This window comes from Cryptococcus neoformans, chromosome 1, assembly GCF_000149385.1.
Source record: "Cryptococcus neoformans var. neoformans B-3501A chromosome 1, whole genome shotgun sequence".
NCBI classification, from domain to species: domain Eukaryota; kingdom Fungi; phylum Basidiomycota; class Tremellomycetes; order Tremellales; family Cryptococcaceae; genus Cryptococcus; species Cryptococcus deneoformans.
Genome location: NC_009177.1, coordinates 1,504,575 through 1,519,038, shown reverse-complemented (window position 1 = coordinate 1,519,038; position 14,464 = coordinate 1,504,575). Strand labels below are relative to the sequence as shown.

Here is a 14,464-nt window from a genome sequence, read left to right as displayed (position 1 = left end):
TAGGTACTATCGAACCCCGATAATTTTCAACGTCATCATGGTGGCTATCATCGCGCTCCTCTCCTTGTTATTGACCTCTACTTTCATCTCTTCGGCACCTGCATCAGCGGCAACTGAGGTACAAGATCCTTCTCCCGGCAATGGTCGTCGTATTAGACGTGAGTACCTTACTTAACTGTTACTGTTCCCTTATTTATTAAGTCACAATCTCCCAGCTTACGGGCGCTCTGATCTCTGTATAATGGTCGGCAACGGTTACGCCGCCTATGGTGCGGCTGTGAACATGTAGAGTCTTCTACCTTCTGCAAGGGCTTTTATGTTGACCCCTCATTTTGTTTAGCGCCTATTGCCAACCCAATGAAGCTACCTGGGCCCCTTTGCAGCTCTGGAACGTCACGAACGACTCTATTGGGCCTATCTCTCTCCAAAACAAGATTGGCGACATGTGTCTCTCTGCGGGTGATAACCCTGTTTCTGGGTCCAGTTTAACCCTCGACCATTGCGGAAACGGGCAAAAACAGACATGGAACTATAGTGCCCAGGACAAGATCCAGCTCGACTCCACTGGTGAGCAGTGGTTTATTCCTATGAATATTTTGATTCTGACATGCCATGCTTAAGACCTCTGCCTCGACGTGAAGGAAGGATCAGGGCAGATTAATCAAAATCCCTATGTCATTGTGAAGGAGCTTCAGGTTTGGGAGTGTGCCGACAACAATGACAATCAGGTATTCTTCGAGCTTCCTTACCCTAACAATTAAGACAGAACAGCTTTCGAAAATATTTACAAAGATATGGCAGACTGTAGTGTCCATATCATACATATGCATCATGTATTAATTTTGTGGAGCGACAGATCTTCAAGAACAAAGACACTGACGATGCCGACGACAATGAAAGGGTTAGGGAGCTGTGAAACTACAAGAGCTTTATTTTCCTGTTTGAACGAGAGTCTGGAGACATATTTCTTAGTTTAAGCGGCTTAAAGAAGATTCCACTTACCAAGGGACGTAGTATAGCTACGGCGGAGGATATTCTGAGAGGGCATCAGTTGCCGCAAGTCTGAATAGAGAGCTCACGTCTGCAATACATTCCCAGAGGCTAAAAAAATATGGCTAGTTGTCCCGAAGGAAATGAAAAAAAGCTTGCATTCCCTTATCCAATTATGCTACGAAGCGGCTTGTCTCTACTGCTGAGGTAAACTACCTGTACTGTGTTTTTTCAGTATCTGACCACCAATGTATGATCACCCCTCAGGCGATCGATCCACCAAGTGAGGTAACGAGCTCAGAGGTGACAGAGTAGACGACATTGTCAGTGCTGTTGACGTATGTCTAGTAGATCTCGAATCAGCGAGCTTCCCACATTTAAGCTGTGGAGCAGAGATTGTAGACTTACGCAGAATACCCGAGCTTGAGCTACAATAAATCAAGTATAAACCGTCACAGTGAGCTTCTCGTGACCAAAATGGATGAGGGGCTTACTATCGGCGTTTTGTCCTTGATAGTCGCCCGGATAAAAGTATAAGCCGCCTTTATATTCTGTTGTATTAGAGGTCTCGAATACCGGGCATAGTGTCTCGAAGCTAGCGTAGATTGAAATGGGGGACAGAAGGTCTCAGCGGCAGTACGATGGGCGACATCATGATTGTGATTTAGGAGGGCGCAGACCTCTAAGACGCGACTCACTTGAATCTGAATTGGTCTATGGTCTGACAAGAAGGTTTATTAACGAGTAACCTATAATCGGTGGCCAATACAAGGGAAGTAGTGGACAAAAGGGCAATGAGAGCGGTGAAAGCATTCGGGGTGAACATCTTGTTGGAGAGGGCGTGCTTTTACGTGGGGATCAGCTATAAATATGATTGAAACGGTGAGGAGACGAGGTTCTTCTACACGATGAAATTTCAATGATTGCGAGCTTATATAGCGTATAAGACGATCTATTTCTGTCGTGGCAGTGAGCGTGTGCGTCACTCACGCACGCACGCCGAATGGCTATGTAGCCCACCCCGGCTTCCGTGCCGTCTTCCGTCTTTCTTATTGTCCGAGCGGGCCAACGAAGCCACACTCAAACATCATGCAGTGTCGTCTGAACTATCAATCCACCGGGGAATTGTAGTATTTGTTGGATGAGCGAGAAAATGGGAGCCCGGCCGAACGGAGGATTCGGAGAGAGACCGTTTGTGGCGTGGCTGATTTTTACATATTCTTTCAGATTCTATAATAGTTTCTTTCTTTTCTTTATGCATTTATGGACACCTCATAACAGTATTGGCGATACTGTGGCTGTTAGCAGTAAAAAGAGAACGACGACATATTCGAAGCAGATAACGGAGTGAATAAAGTGAAGTACTCGTAGCGATGGACGGAGTGGGCGGCGATTGAGCAAGAAGCCGGGATGATTGACATGAATGATGTATGTTGATTGTACCAGACAGAGTGTTAATTACCGGTACACTTTCGGCGATGTCCGACATTTAACCTCCACCCTTGCACATGAAATTTCCACAAATCATAAAAAACATGTACGTGTCACCTCTCTTCTAGATTCAAAAAATGCCTCTGTACAAACTCACAGAAAAACGCCTCAAGAAGCGCCAGCGCGAGGACGAAGCTGGTATCACCGAGCTGAAAGCCAAGATGCGAGCAATGGGGGATGAGGTAGGAGATAGTGAGGATGAGATGGATTCAGAGAGCGATGATTCTGAGGAGGAATCGGAGGACGATGAAGAAGAGACTGGGGAAGAGACTGCGGGGGAAACGAGTGGGAGTGATTATGAGGAAGAAGAGGCAGAGGAGGAAGAGGAAAACGGAAGTGATGAAGACGAAGATGAAAATGGACGTAAGTCACAGTTTCATTTCCCTTCCCGATCGCATCGATTTACCCCTCCATATAGCGATCCCCATGACACCCTCAGAAGCGCTCACAATCCCCATCTACACTCCCATCTCCATCCCTACTGACTCAGGCTCTGAGGCTGAGGCTGAGATTGGAGCTGGGACTGGGCCAAAGATCAGCTTATGCATTCTCTGTCCAGGGAAGATACTCAAGAATGAACATATGGTGAAAGTTCACCTCGATTCCGGTGTAAGTCTTGTTCGCCATTCTCCCCTCTTTCTAATGGGTGCTGTGGAACTGGCATATACTGACAGCCATCTTTGCGTTAATCGTTCGCTATTGACGACAGGCCCATAAACGAGCTGCTAAACGATATTCATCCCACCTGTCGGCCAATCCTCCTCGCGAAACTGACGATCCGCGCAAGATCGCGAAGTCCCTCGTCCCCTCCGCCCCTGCCCCTGCTCTCAAGTCCAACAAAGCTAGGCCCACCACCACCGCCACCACCGAAATCAAAGAAGACAGAAAAGTGGAGGAGAAGAAGAAACTGTCTAAAAGGGCGATCAATGATACCACCCGCAAAATCCGTAAACAAGCACGGGTTCAAGCCGAAGTCGAAGAAAGGCTAACAAAGGGGGAGATAGATCTTAAGACTGGAAAAGGAATGGAGGGGATGAATAGGAAGATGAAAAGAGAGCTGTTTAAGCGGCTGAAGCAAAAAGAGGAGGGAGATGGACATAAGGGAAAGAAACAAAAGAACTGAAGTTACGATATAAGGCTGATTGAGATGGTGTTCAGTGAGAAGAGCTGTGCTTGGGCGGCGTCTGGGTTTCCACGCAGGGTAAATGTATTGTAATATAACATACCAAACTTCAACCGCGAGTGAGTGTGAGTTGTAAGGCGAGTTGTCACTTTCCAGGATGCTACAAATTGCAACGGAGGATCAAGCTCTAAGGCACCAAAAAGTGAACACATCACCATTTGATTTTCATCACCTTGTATGAAGAGAGAAATCCTCCTCCAATATTTACTTCCTGTTTATTGCATTGAGGCTCATTCCCTACTATCTCATATGAACAGATCTTTAGTAGCTCGCGCTCTTGAGCCAGTCGGCAAGTTTGGCAACCACGACATTGGCCTCGCCCGCGGAGGTCGGAGCGTCGTACTGTTTTCAATCATTGATTGAAGTATGAAGTGTTGCAATTTTTTTGTTACCAATGTGGGTGAACGCAAGACGGAAATTAATATCCGCCGATGATATAATTGAAATTATAAGGTTGTATTGGTAGGGAAGGTGAGAGACAAGAGATTGTCCATAGTCAGCTTCAGATACTTTGATTCGCACAGTAGCAAGTAGAAAATGAACGAGATATTAAACATACCTCAGCGACAAGGATAGCCTGATTGGTAGGGATCACGAAAACCCCTCGTTCCTGTATCATATGGTGATCAGCGTATCTTATTTTGCATTCCATATTCTCTTGTCTTCTCCACAACTTCGCCCTGACGAATGTGACGACACAAAAACTGCAGATGAAGAGTTGAGCAGAGACTTACACCTTTACGACCGATAACTTCCTCAGGAGTTGCCTGAATACACATAAACTTAAACCCGTTAAGGGTGATGCCGTTGGCTATGAGAGGACGTATGAGCACTGAGACACCTGGAACAATAGAAAAAGGGATATGGAACTTACCTCGGACACTGTCGGGTTGCTGAAAATATGTCTGGGTGACGGCGTTCTGTTCTTGCTGGGAGAGCTATAAAACAACAAGTCAAGTCGATCCAATCAGCCAAAAAGTCTGTGGATTCCGTGGTAGTAATACAATAGTGAGTGAATCACTCACGTTATAGCCAGCGCTTGCGGCCCAAACACCACCCTGTTTACCCAGGATGGCGGCTTTCTTGACTTTTCCGGTGGCCACGAGATGGTCGTCAACGTACGCTGTGAAGGAAAAAGAGACATGTCAGTACTTCTGCCTTCCACGGGTTCTTATGTCTCATTCGCGGTGTTCTGCTTGTTTACTCAAGTCGCAACTCTCATACCGGTGCCGTTCGCACTACAGAACCCGCGAGCTCCCAGCTCTCGCTCGGACTTTCGGGTCATGATGAGAGTGAGGAAGAAGGAAGACGGACGTACCTTGCCAGGACATGTTATTGCGAGGTAGTCGTGTCGAATGTGGAGATGGGTATGGGTGGAAAGTGCAAAGTTAAAATAGAGAATAAGGGTGCTGAGATCGAGACCGACGGGACGGCGCATCCATCAATAGTCCGGGACGGGATGACGACTGAGGGAATGAAAACCGTGGGAAACACCCATTATTATACCTAGAATTACGTATGCATGGGAACGACATCATTTTTTTATTCATCTCCCGGGCCTGCCGTGGCTTCTTTTATTATCCGATACAACGAACTGCAGGTACAAGAAGAATCCTCATTTTCGTTTATACATAGCCATTAGGTGAAACAACTTGACTATCCTACTCTGCATTAATTCTTGCACGCTTCTGTCTGTATTTCACGGGCAAATTCGACGCCGGCTTTTTCTCTTTCCTCGAGTTAAACTGACGGCATCAATAATATAATATATTGTATATAATAGGAGATCAGAGGATGAGCGAGGAGGAGAGGAGGAGAGGACGTGCAGAAGAGGTAAAGGGAGAAACCGAGTGGAAAATGAAGGGAAAACATGGGAAAGATGAGTCAGTTCGTAAAATTAGAAAAGGTATCAAAAGAGTAGCTTCTTTTCAAGTAGATAAAATGCATTGCCCAGCGCTACTTGTCCTGAAAGAAACCGCAAACGTTGCCCGCCTGGACCGACGCATGAACCAAACAGAACCAGATCGGGAATCTTGGTGAGCGGGGAGATCCAAGCCACATGACTGCCTCGCGGTTAGGAGAGGAGCAGACAACAGAACGAAGCCCCTTAAAAAATTGGTGGTGCAGACGTCCGACTTAGCCAGCAGACAAACAGCAGTTGTTGCTTCTTAGGAAGAACTGGCATCGCCTGGCGTGTCATTACTATATTGTTGGGAGCTCATTCGGCTTCACTTCAACCTTCGTTAGCTTGCTTGAGCTGGACATATAGACAGGTCTGGCTTTTGAATTCGAGACTCGAGGGAAACCTCTTAACCTTTCTTTCGACACTTACTTTAACGACGGAAGTGTGCAAATTTCAGCAGCAAACTCGTTTCCCGTTTACAGTTCTAATGGCACTTTACGTTATCCTTGTAACTTCCCCAGAAGAACTGCACTCATTACCATATTTTTGTCAATCAAACATAGGCGAGCCATGATAGCCAACAAAAAATGCTTGAGAGGTATCTAGGGAAGACTCACGCAAATGCTCAGTGAATAATGCATGAAACTAAACGCAAAGACATAAGACATGAGTCCGTATTTTTTCATCCCCGTCGTACTTTCACTATTCCCGCTGTTTACCTGCCACAGCCCTGTTGCCTTCACAATCTTCATCTTTCAACGTTACTGCGGCCATAAAAATACGTGAAAAAAAGAAACACTAACAAAAAGATAACAATAATAATATTTGAAGAATTAGACTACTGTATAGCGGATGCCGCTTGAGGATCAATGATGTATATAAAGTCCGTTTTCAGTTTATTTTTGTTGATTACTGCCCGCGAGCGTCAGCGTCACATCACACGAGCTTGTCGTAGACAGATATTATACCCACAATGAAAAGCACGAATGACAGGATTTTTTCTTTGCAGCTCTTCCACGTCTGTCTGTAGCCCCTTTTTTCCCACTCCTTAATCAATCCGATCATCCGCCAACGCTACCCATTTCGCCCCAATTTCCCTCTCTATCCACAAGAGCTTGTCCCTGGAGTTAGGATGATTTTCTTCCTTATGCACCTCGTACAGGAGTAGAGGGTGACATCTGCCCTTGCCGTTCTCCATTTACAGTCCCAAGCCCAAGTCCATGATTCTGCACATGACCCTGAAATATCACTGGTGAATTCAATAGCCCCATTGCATGGCCTGAAGCCATAGGCGACATCATCTCCATCGGAGATGTAACGCCCATCCCCCCAACAGGCGATACCGTGCCCGCTCCCATCCCCCGCATCAGCATAGGCGACGGTGAACCCATCGGTGATCCTATACCCATTCCCAGATGATGGATCGCAGCAGCGCTTTGCAACCTGAGTCTCTCTTTCTGATGTTTCTCGTACTCTCTTCGCTCGTGCTCATGGAACGCTTCTTCTCGCTGTCGTCGCATCTCTTCCACTTGTGCAGGTGTATGGGCAAGGCTCGCAAAAATGGGTTCGATGGAAACTTCATGTTTGTCTTCCTGTATCTGGGAGGGGGAAGACGAAGTGGCTGTAGAGACGTCCCTTGTGCCAGCTGTTGGAATGGGATCACCGTTGATGTTGGTAGTGCCGCCAGACCCGTCGTTTATTGGGGGTTCGAAATGATGAGGGGAATCCGAAATGGGTTGTCGATCATTGGTGACTGCTGATAAGCGAGGTAACAGATCTGTATCGGTGACGGGTGTGTCAAACTGGGATGCTGAAGTAGAGTTGGAAGTGGAATTAAAGCTTGAGTTTATGGAAGAGAGTGAAAAAGGATTGGAAGCTGGAGAAGAGTGTTCCTGTTCTTCCTTAACTCCGGCATCGATTTCATTACCATTTGCTGAGTCTTGCTGATTTTGGACGCTCAGAGTGTTCTCCACATTTGGCTCGGGCGCAGGCTGGGGGCGGGCGCCTGGTTCATCTTCTCGCCCAACATCAACTTTCTCCCCATCCTCCTCACGGTTCTGATGTTCCACAGTATGCTCTGTAGAATTCACCTGCTCCCCTTCTTCAACATTATTCCCATCTTCCTCTTCGACGATGACATCATCATTCCCATTCGAGCTGCCATTGACACGAGCGATACTCGGCGCGCTCGGGGGGGGAATCGGGCTAACTTTGCGCTTCAACACCGTACTTTCCACGCTCAACCTCCTTCTTTCTGCCAGCTTCCCTTCCGGACTAAGTTTTCCCAAGCTCGGGGAGGGTACTACCGGTGCGTTTATGACACCCGCTGAGGCAGTTCCTCCGCCCATCACATCAGCACCATTGGAGGTATTGGATAAAGACAAAGGATCCTCATCAGTGATGCCGTTAGAGACAGTAGAGGTATTATCAGAATTGGAAGCCTTGGAAGAAGGATGGGACAAAGCCGAAACTGAAGTCTGTGAAGCCTGACCGAGGGGCATAATCCCAACTCCCATATCCATTTCGAACCCGCCAATGCCGGGTGTCAACGGCCCTGCCAATGAAACTTCTTCACCTAATCCCAATCCTGCACCTGTTACTGTGCTTGATCCGGGAGCCTGACAATGGCGTCGGACTTGGGAGTTATTCAAAAAGAAGGGATTGTTACCTGTACCAGACATGGAAAGTGGGACCATTCCGGAGCTCGCACGACGGAATGGTGCAGGGGAGCCGTTTGGGAGGTAGGAATGGACGTGCGGATGGGCATGAGGGTGTGATTGGTGGACATGGTGAAGCATTGGTGAAGGATACAAACCCGGACTTGGATAACCGACGTACATCCCAGAACCCAATGAGAAGGCCCTCGCTTGTCCGCCAGGTGAAGCTGCGTAAGGGGATCCCGGTACGGAGACAACGGGAGAGCCTGGCATTTGAAGCGGTAGAGGTGATGCGGGAGGAAGACAGTTGCCGGATTCGAGGACGAGAGACTCGAGATGTGAGAGGCGGTTCAAAGCGGCGGCATACATCTTTGAAAGGTTGTTGTAGCGCTGTTGCAGCTAAGAGGTTTTCAGCATCGGTCCACAAGAAGACGGATAGACTTACATCGTCCTTATCATTTCTCTTGATTTCCTTTGCTCCCCTCCTGACCTTTTCCATCTCCCCCTTCATCCTCTCCTCATTACTTCTCGCCCTGATCAATTCATCCATCGCTTTAGCTTGTTCTGCTTTCGATACGCCTAACTCTGTCCGCAAAGACTCAACCAAAGCATCTCTGGCAGTTAATGCCGGTTGGGCGATATCGGCCTCGGAAGAATTGGAATTGTAATCGAGCGCCAATGCAGGAGACTCAATTTCTTGAGGACAAGCAGATGATTCCATCTCAGAGTCAAGAGACTGAGATGCCGGGCCGGTAACTGAGGGGGGTGTCAAATTCTGTGCTTCTTTCCTATTCTTCTCAGTAGCTGACACCGCCACACTGCTCTTTCCCTTCTTTTTCTTCTTTTTCCCGCCTGCATGGCCTACTGGAACAGGGAGATAACCTTCCTCAGGGAAAATTGAAAACCCGTGCGATTTGGCCTTGGCATCTTTTCGTTCGTGAGAGTCTGCTGGCTCGAGATGATGGGAAGAGGGTTCTGCGATTTCTACCCGTTCTTGTGATCTAGACCTTGGACTCGAACTAGATTCTGACTTCGAGCTTGGAACGGGTTTTGAAAGAAGGTCGTTTTGAGATGGCTTGGGCACAATTCCGATCTCGCCTTGCTTTTGGTCTCTGTCGGATACAGGTTCTCTGGATGCATCGGAATCACCGTATACATTCCTGTTCTCTTTCAAGCTGGCGGCATTCTGGGATTCAAGATCTAAATTGGGGGATTTGGGGGGAACGAGTGTAGGCGGTGATGGGAGCGCTCTCGATGGTGTTCGGGGCTCTGCCTGTCTGGATGACCCTTGGTCATTGAGAGAGGATGGAGGAACCGAACAAAGAGCTCTGCTGGATGGATCATGAGACGACACCGAGAAAGAAGTTGGCGGCAATGCAGGAGATGATTCAGCAGAAGTTAATATGTTAGAATCCGCCTTAAGCAAGACACTCTTATACTTCTTCACTTCTTTCCGCCTTTCCCTCCCTCGCTCCTTTGCATTCATCTTGACCTCCTCCTTTCTATCCTCGATTGTCGAATGACTGGAAGCAGCCTTATCATCGGCATTGTTTTCCATCGCCATTAACTCTTTCTCCCTTGCTCTGGCTAACCGCTCTCGTCTTCGAGTCCGCCAGTCCTCCACAGGACGGCGTACGAAGAAGTATATCGCTCCGAGGAAGAGGACGGCGGTGCAGACCAAGAGCTGCCCCTGCCAAGAGGCGATGAAAGTAAACGTAGAATGGGAGAACAGGACGGGCTGAGTGGAGGGAGGGGCCGGGAAAGGGTGAGCCAAGCGGTGGGGAGTTCTGCGAGAAGTCATGGCACACTGTAGACGCTTAGTGAGGCTCTGGCACCAGGGGGCTTGGAAGGGACTTGCGGGTTGTGTTTGGGGTCCACGTCCGGCGATGTTTAGCGTGAGTTCAACTCGAGCGTCGTGGTAGCTGGCGACTCGTGACCGGCACCGTTCTCCGCAGCAAGCAGTCCCCGGTAAAGACTGTGACGGGATACCTGGGCTGATACTCCGGTCGTGCTGACAGGTAAAGCGGGGTGATGCGCCGTGCTTGAACAGGTGGGTGAAACGTGGCGGGCCGACAGAAGAAGACAATTCCAGTGACCGTCGTCTGTGATTCCGTAATAAAAACGAACGTCGTGCGATCATGCAGCGCCACATCCGCCCGGGGCGGAAGTGTCCGATCTTGAGGCACGCGATTGCCACGCGAAAGAAACAACTTACGGCGAGGACCGTCGCGCAAGTCACTTCCAGCCTCGTCCCGCCAATGACGCACGTGCGCTTCTTCGCTGCATGTACGGATCGTCGCTGGTTGTCATTTTGGGAACTCATATATTGTAAGCAACAATAGCTGTATTCTATATCCTTGCCCTCCCTAGTCAATTATACACCCACCAATACCTCGTTCTCTCAAAAACATACCACCATCCAATCCGTTTCGGATCATATTAAGGCTTAGAAGAGCACAGCCAGTCTGTGATTCAAGAAATGTCTACACAACCACTTCTCCAAAGAACGGCCAAAAAAGTATGTCTCATATCCACCGACAGAAACAAGAATAAGACGCCCCTTTCCGTATACCATCCGTTCGCTGACTAAGATCATTGTAACTTGTGACAATAGAGGATTGCCCTCCCCGTCAGAGTAGAGCCCAAGGTATTCTTCGCCAATGAGTAAGTCGATCCTCCCTGTCATTTGCGGATGTGGCTTATCACCTCGCAACTATCCACCTCTAATTCAATCATTCCTCCATTGACCTGGCTTTAATTTAAACTTCAATTCGGTAATATTGTGGACGAAAACACGACCGAAAACAGACGTACATTTCTGTCATGGCTTCATTTTGCCGTCGTCCTTGGTGGTCTGGCGGTCGGCCTCTTAAATTTTGGCGATAAGGTCCGTTCTTTTTTCCTTGCATCTCGAGGTGCTGCCAGTATCACTAGATCACTAGCTAACCTTTCTTCCTCTTCTCATATGTAGGTGGGCAAGATATCCGCCGCAATGTATACCATCATCGCAATGGGCGTCATGCTCTACGCGCTGGTCATCTATCAAATGCGTGCAAGGGCTATAAGACTAAGGACTGGGGCTCCTTATGATGACCGCTTGGGTCCCGTGAGTTCATCTTCTTTTACTGAAGTCCTTTTTGTCATTTGTTACCGTCCTTTGGAGGCCGGCGAGGGTTTTCAATGAGCAGTGAAAAGATTGTAATTGATATTGCCGAGAAGATTGAGCTGGAAAGGTGTCAGGAAGGACATCCTGGCTGTGGGGAAATCGCCCGCGTCCAGAGCTGGAAGGGGTCAACAGAGATATCAGAAACCTAAGCAAGACAGACGCTAACTCCATGCCCCTTCCACGCTTGCGCAATCACAGACCATTCTATGTGTCGCTCTTCTCGCTGCAATAGTGACCAACTTCATCCTCAAAGCTGTTTACGAATAAATAAATATCTTCTTCTATTACTGCGTGATGCTCTCAATTTTTTCCTTTGGCAATGCATGTGACACTATTACTGGTAACTGGGACATCTCCTTTAAGGGAAGTAAGTACCGGATGGGAGTTGGGGGTCAGGAAGGGTTGTGGAGGGCTTTGATTTGAAGAGGGGCTCTCACTTGGGGTAATATCATTGAGATCATTTGGGATCCGGCGTTTTTGGGATGCGAGTAATAACAGAATTGAGGTCAAAATGTCACGCATTAATTGGAAGATGAGCAAGTACTACACCAACTGTAGATGAATTTGCATGTAATCGCACGAGTTCCTTTTCCCCCCTTCGCCTCTCCACAAACCCTGTGCAGTTAACAAAAAGAAAGGTTTGAGGTTTTAAATAAACCTTGGCCTCAACTTTTAATGCACAACAATGAGGGATGATGCCAATGGTCATCGTTGTTGCTGTTGATAGATCCATGCCGTCCGGTTTTTCCGCCTGCACAGCTCAACTTTTATCCCAATAAATGATACTAAGTAATCCCTCCGGGTTATACAATTATGGTGATGACCAACCTTTTATAGAGACGTATAGAAGCTTGATACGTAAGTGATCCTTCTGCGTCTAAGTAGCAAATCAACGTAACGTTGACAAAGAATGAAGGTGATCAATACTTAAGCTTGTACTATCTATGTCTCAGCGATGTCGAGCTTCTTAAGTCATGCTTAGCTGTCTCTGCTCTCTAACCGTGGAGGCAATTGCGAGATGCAAAACGGTGTACCTCAGATCCGAATCATTCAAATGTACATGCGTACTTGCTCTTTATCTTTACTACCGATTACTCAATTCTAGACTAATGTCTGCTATTGGATCTAGAAACCACCTATAGGCGATCCATGACCAATCGTCTTTCTTTTCTAGAACTGCCCTGATTCTACTTTGACTTGGCAAAGCCCACGGCGTTCTTACCAAGATCATATACAGTGTAATACTTGCGCAGGAACACCTGTTAAATGGTGTCAGCTTTAATATATAGGCGTGCGACGTATTAACCCACATCACCAACAATCCAAAGAGGGCCAATAGGAGCGGGGATATCCATTCCAGTGAAAGAAGAGATACAGGTACCGCCGGCATTGAGGATGTAGTCGTCGCCAGTGAGCTTATAGTCCTTACCCCCGAAAGTGAAGGCGAGCACAGGGAGCGAAGAAACGGTACTGCAGTCAACAGTGTATTGCCCATTCCAAGATTTCTCGGCACCGATCCTCCAGATTTAAGTCAGCACGCCTCAGGATATAGACGTAAAACGACTCACTCCTTGTTGAGCAATTCAGCGACATCGGTCGGCATCACAATTAGAGAAGTTCCAGTATCGATGGCAGCACCAGTGTTCTCCAGCTCAAGTTCCTCGTCACCAAAGCTAATGCTTTCAAGTTCAACTTCCCAGTACCCCTTTCGTCTCACAGGCACGTATTGTAACTCGCCAGAATAGGCAGAATCGTCAATACCGCCGAAGATAGCTTCACCACCGTCCTCATCAGAGGAGCCAAGGCGGAAGGAAAAGACAGGCTCGTCCAGAAGATGCTGGTTAAGCATATTGTAGAAGGGGGGCACAATGTGGTTAACAGAAATAGTGTCGTACCCTAAACCAAGGATACCATCAAATTTGCCAAAGGCAAAAGCAAGCCCCGGCTCCTTAGTAGCCTCAGCAAAATCCTGCTTCTTGACGACAAGGTCGCCAATGGAAACAGTATCCTGAGAGATAAAGCCCTCAAGAGAGCCAGAGCCGTAGTGAATCTCGAAATCAGAGCCATTGGCCTTGTATGTCGAAGACTGAGAACTGTCGTACTTGCTATGAAGCTACATATGATTGTTAAAAAGAATTCACTGGGAAGGCGCCACTTACGAAGCAGGCGATACTGGTGCATTTAACACTTGGCACCCAAAGATTAGACGAACCAGTGTCAAGGATAACTTTAAAGGTCTGGAAGGGTGTACCTATTTCCATGGTGGCGAAGTACTGGGCGTTCATGTAGTCTACAAGTGGTGATACCTGTAAGCGACAAAGTCCCACGATGTGTTCGTTTTGAGAATAGAAACTCACTGGACAAGGGAACACCGTGCCCACCCTTTAACACGTCAATCATCTGACTATGAGCCGACTGGTCGACCATTTGAGCCCAATACCTCTCTTCATCATTCTGTTCGGGATGCTCGGTATGCTTATTTCCAGATTTGAATTTCTTGCCAGCACCGCCGAAACCCCCGAGAGGCATCTGGTCCGTGTACTCCTGGCCGAGGTATTTGGATGCGAGCCATTTCGCCTCTAGCTCTGGAGAAGGAGGAAAGGTACCAGTGAGAGAAGTCGAGGACGGAGTCTGCTTCTCCAGTTTCATTCTGTTGATGACAAGCAGATCAGTTTGTGTGCAGGTGGCAACGCTGACGTAGATGCACATACCTGTGGATGCCGGCCTCGACCGAGGCGGCGGCAGATAAAGCAGCGATAAGGATGGCCGATGTCTTCATAATGATTAGTCGTAGAGTATAGGTGAAGACTAGGATGAAAGTAAAAGGAATAGAAGGAGATATGAAAGACGGAATAGCTGAACGAGCGTGAGAGAATGGACTTAACTAGATCCGACGCAGAACGGGTGGATCGCTGGGTGGCACAGCGGAGACGTCCCCGAACGACCGACCGTACTGCGATCTGCGACGCGATATCGCCGGAAGCGGAAAGTGACGTCAGCTGCCGAGCGGACAGTCGTTGTCCAAGGAGATCTGAAATGTGATGTGGCGCAAAAAGAAATTTCCCGTGTGGGAG

General features: G+C 47.9%; 7 protein-coding genes and 1 non-coding gene across 8 annotated transcripts in view; 3 read left to right on the top strand and 5 right to left on the bottom strand.

The window, feature by feature from the left end:
* Positions 1-37: 37 nt before the first annotated feature.
* Positions 38-761, top strand: CNBA5510 (hypothetical protein; the record flags this gene model as incomplete). The annotated part of the gene is made up of 4 exons (XM_772761.1): positions 38-158; positions 216-285; positions 341-567; positions 622-761. The coding sequence occupies 4 exons, from the start codon at positions 38-40 to the stop codon at positions 759-761; spliced, it is 558 nt and encodes a 185-aa protein (XP_777854.1).
* Positions 762-1,253: 492 nt separating this feature from the next.
* On the bottom strand, positions 1,254-1,816 carry CNBA5500 (hypothetical protein; the record flags this gene model as incomplete). The annotated part of the gene is made up of 4 exons (XM_772760.1): positions 1,254-1,334; positions 1,399-1,418; positions 1,485-1,585; positions 1,689-1,816. 4 exons carry the CDS (start codon positions 1,814-1,816, stop codon positions 1,254-1,256), a joined length of 330 nt encoding a protein of 109 aa, XP_777853.1.
* A 742-nt stretch (positions 1,817-2,558) lies between these two features.
* CNBA5490 (hypothetical protein) lies at positions 2,559-3,604 on the top strand (the record flags this gene model as incomplete). The annotated part of the gene is made up of 3 exons (XM_772759.1): positions 2,559-2,844; positions 2,900-3,090; positions 3,191-3,604. The coding sequence occupies 3 exons, from the start codon at positions 2,559-2,561 to the stop codon at positions 3,602-3,604; spliced, it is 891 nt and encodes a 296-aa protein (XP_777852.1).
* Positions 3,605-3,925: 321 nt separating this feature from the next.
* Positions 3,926-4,995, bottom strand: CNBA5480 (hypothetical protein; the record flags this gene model as incomplete). Its single annotated transcript, XM_772758.1, has 6 exons — positions 3,926-4,006; positions 4,224-4,274; positions 4,399-4,475; positions 4,539-4,602; positions 4,690-4,787; positions 4,983-4,995. The coding sequence occupies 6 exons, from the start codon at positions 4,993-4,995 to the stop codon at positions 3,926-3,928; spliced, it is 384 nt and encodes a 127-aa protein (XP_777851.1).
* A 1,717-nt stretch (positions 4,996-6,712) lies between these two features.
* Positions 6,713-10,547, bottom strand: CNBA5470 (hypothetical protein; the record flags this gene model as incomplete). Its single annotated transcript, XM_772757.1, has 3 exons — positions 6,713-8,623; positions 8,670-10,031; positions 10,083-10,547. The coding sequence occupies 3 exons, from the start codon at positions 10,545-10,547 to the stop codon at positions 6,713-6,715; spliced, it is 3,738 nt and encodes a 1,245-aa protein (XP_777850.1).
* A 156-nt stretch (positions 10,548-10,703) lies between these two features.
* Positions 10,704-11,539, top strand: CNBA5460 (hypothetical protein; the record flags this gene model as incomplete). Its single annotated transcript, XM_772756.1, has 5 exons — positions 10,704-10,742; positions 10,839-10,888; positions 11,033-11,111; positions 11,196-11,330; positions 11,504-11,539. The coding sequence occupies 5 exons, from the start codon at positions 10,704-10,706 to the stop codon at positions 11,537-11,539; spliced, it is 339 nt and encodes a 112-aa protein (XP_777849.1).
* A 1,038-nt stretch (positions 11,540-12,577) lies between these two features.
* Positions 12,578-14,169, bottom strand: CNBA5450 (hypothetical protein; the record flags this gene model as incomplete). The annotated part of the gene is made up of 6 exons (XM_772755.1): positions 12,578-12,649; positions 12,701-12,908; positions 12,959-13,503; positions 13,550-13,680; positions 13,748-14,040; positions 14,102-14,169. The coding sequence occupies 6 exons, from the start codon at positions 14,167-14,169 to the stop codon at positions 12,578-12,580; spliced, it is 1,317 nt and encodes a 438-aa protein (XP_777848.1).
* A 280-nt stretch (positions 14,170-14,449) lies between these two features.
* CNBAt140 overlaps positions 14,450-14,464 on the bottom strand; it is a 90-nt gene continuing 75 nt past the window's right edge. The window contains exon 2 of the tRNA in view: positions 14,450-14,464. This exon is cut by the window's right edge and continues 22 nt beyond it. This is a non-coding gene — a tRNA (tRNA-Ile).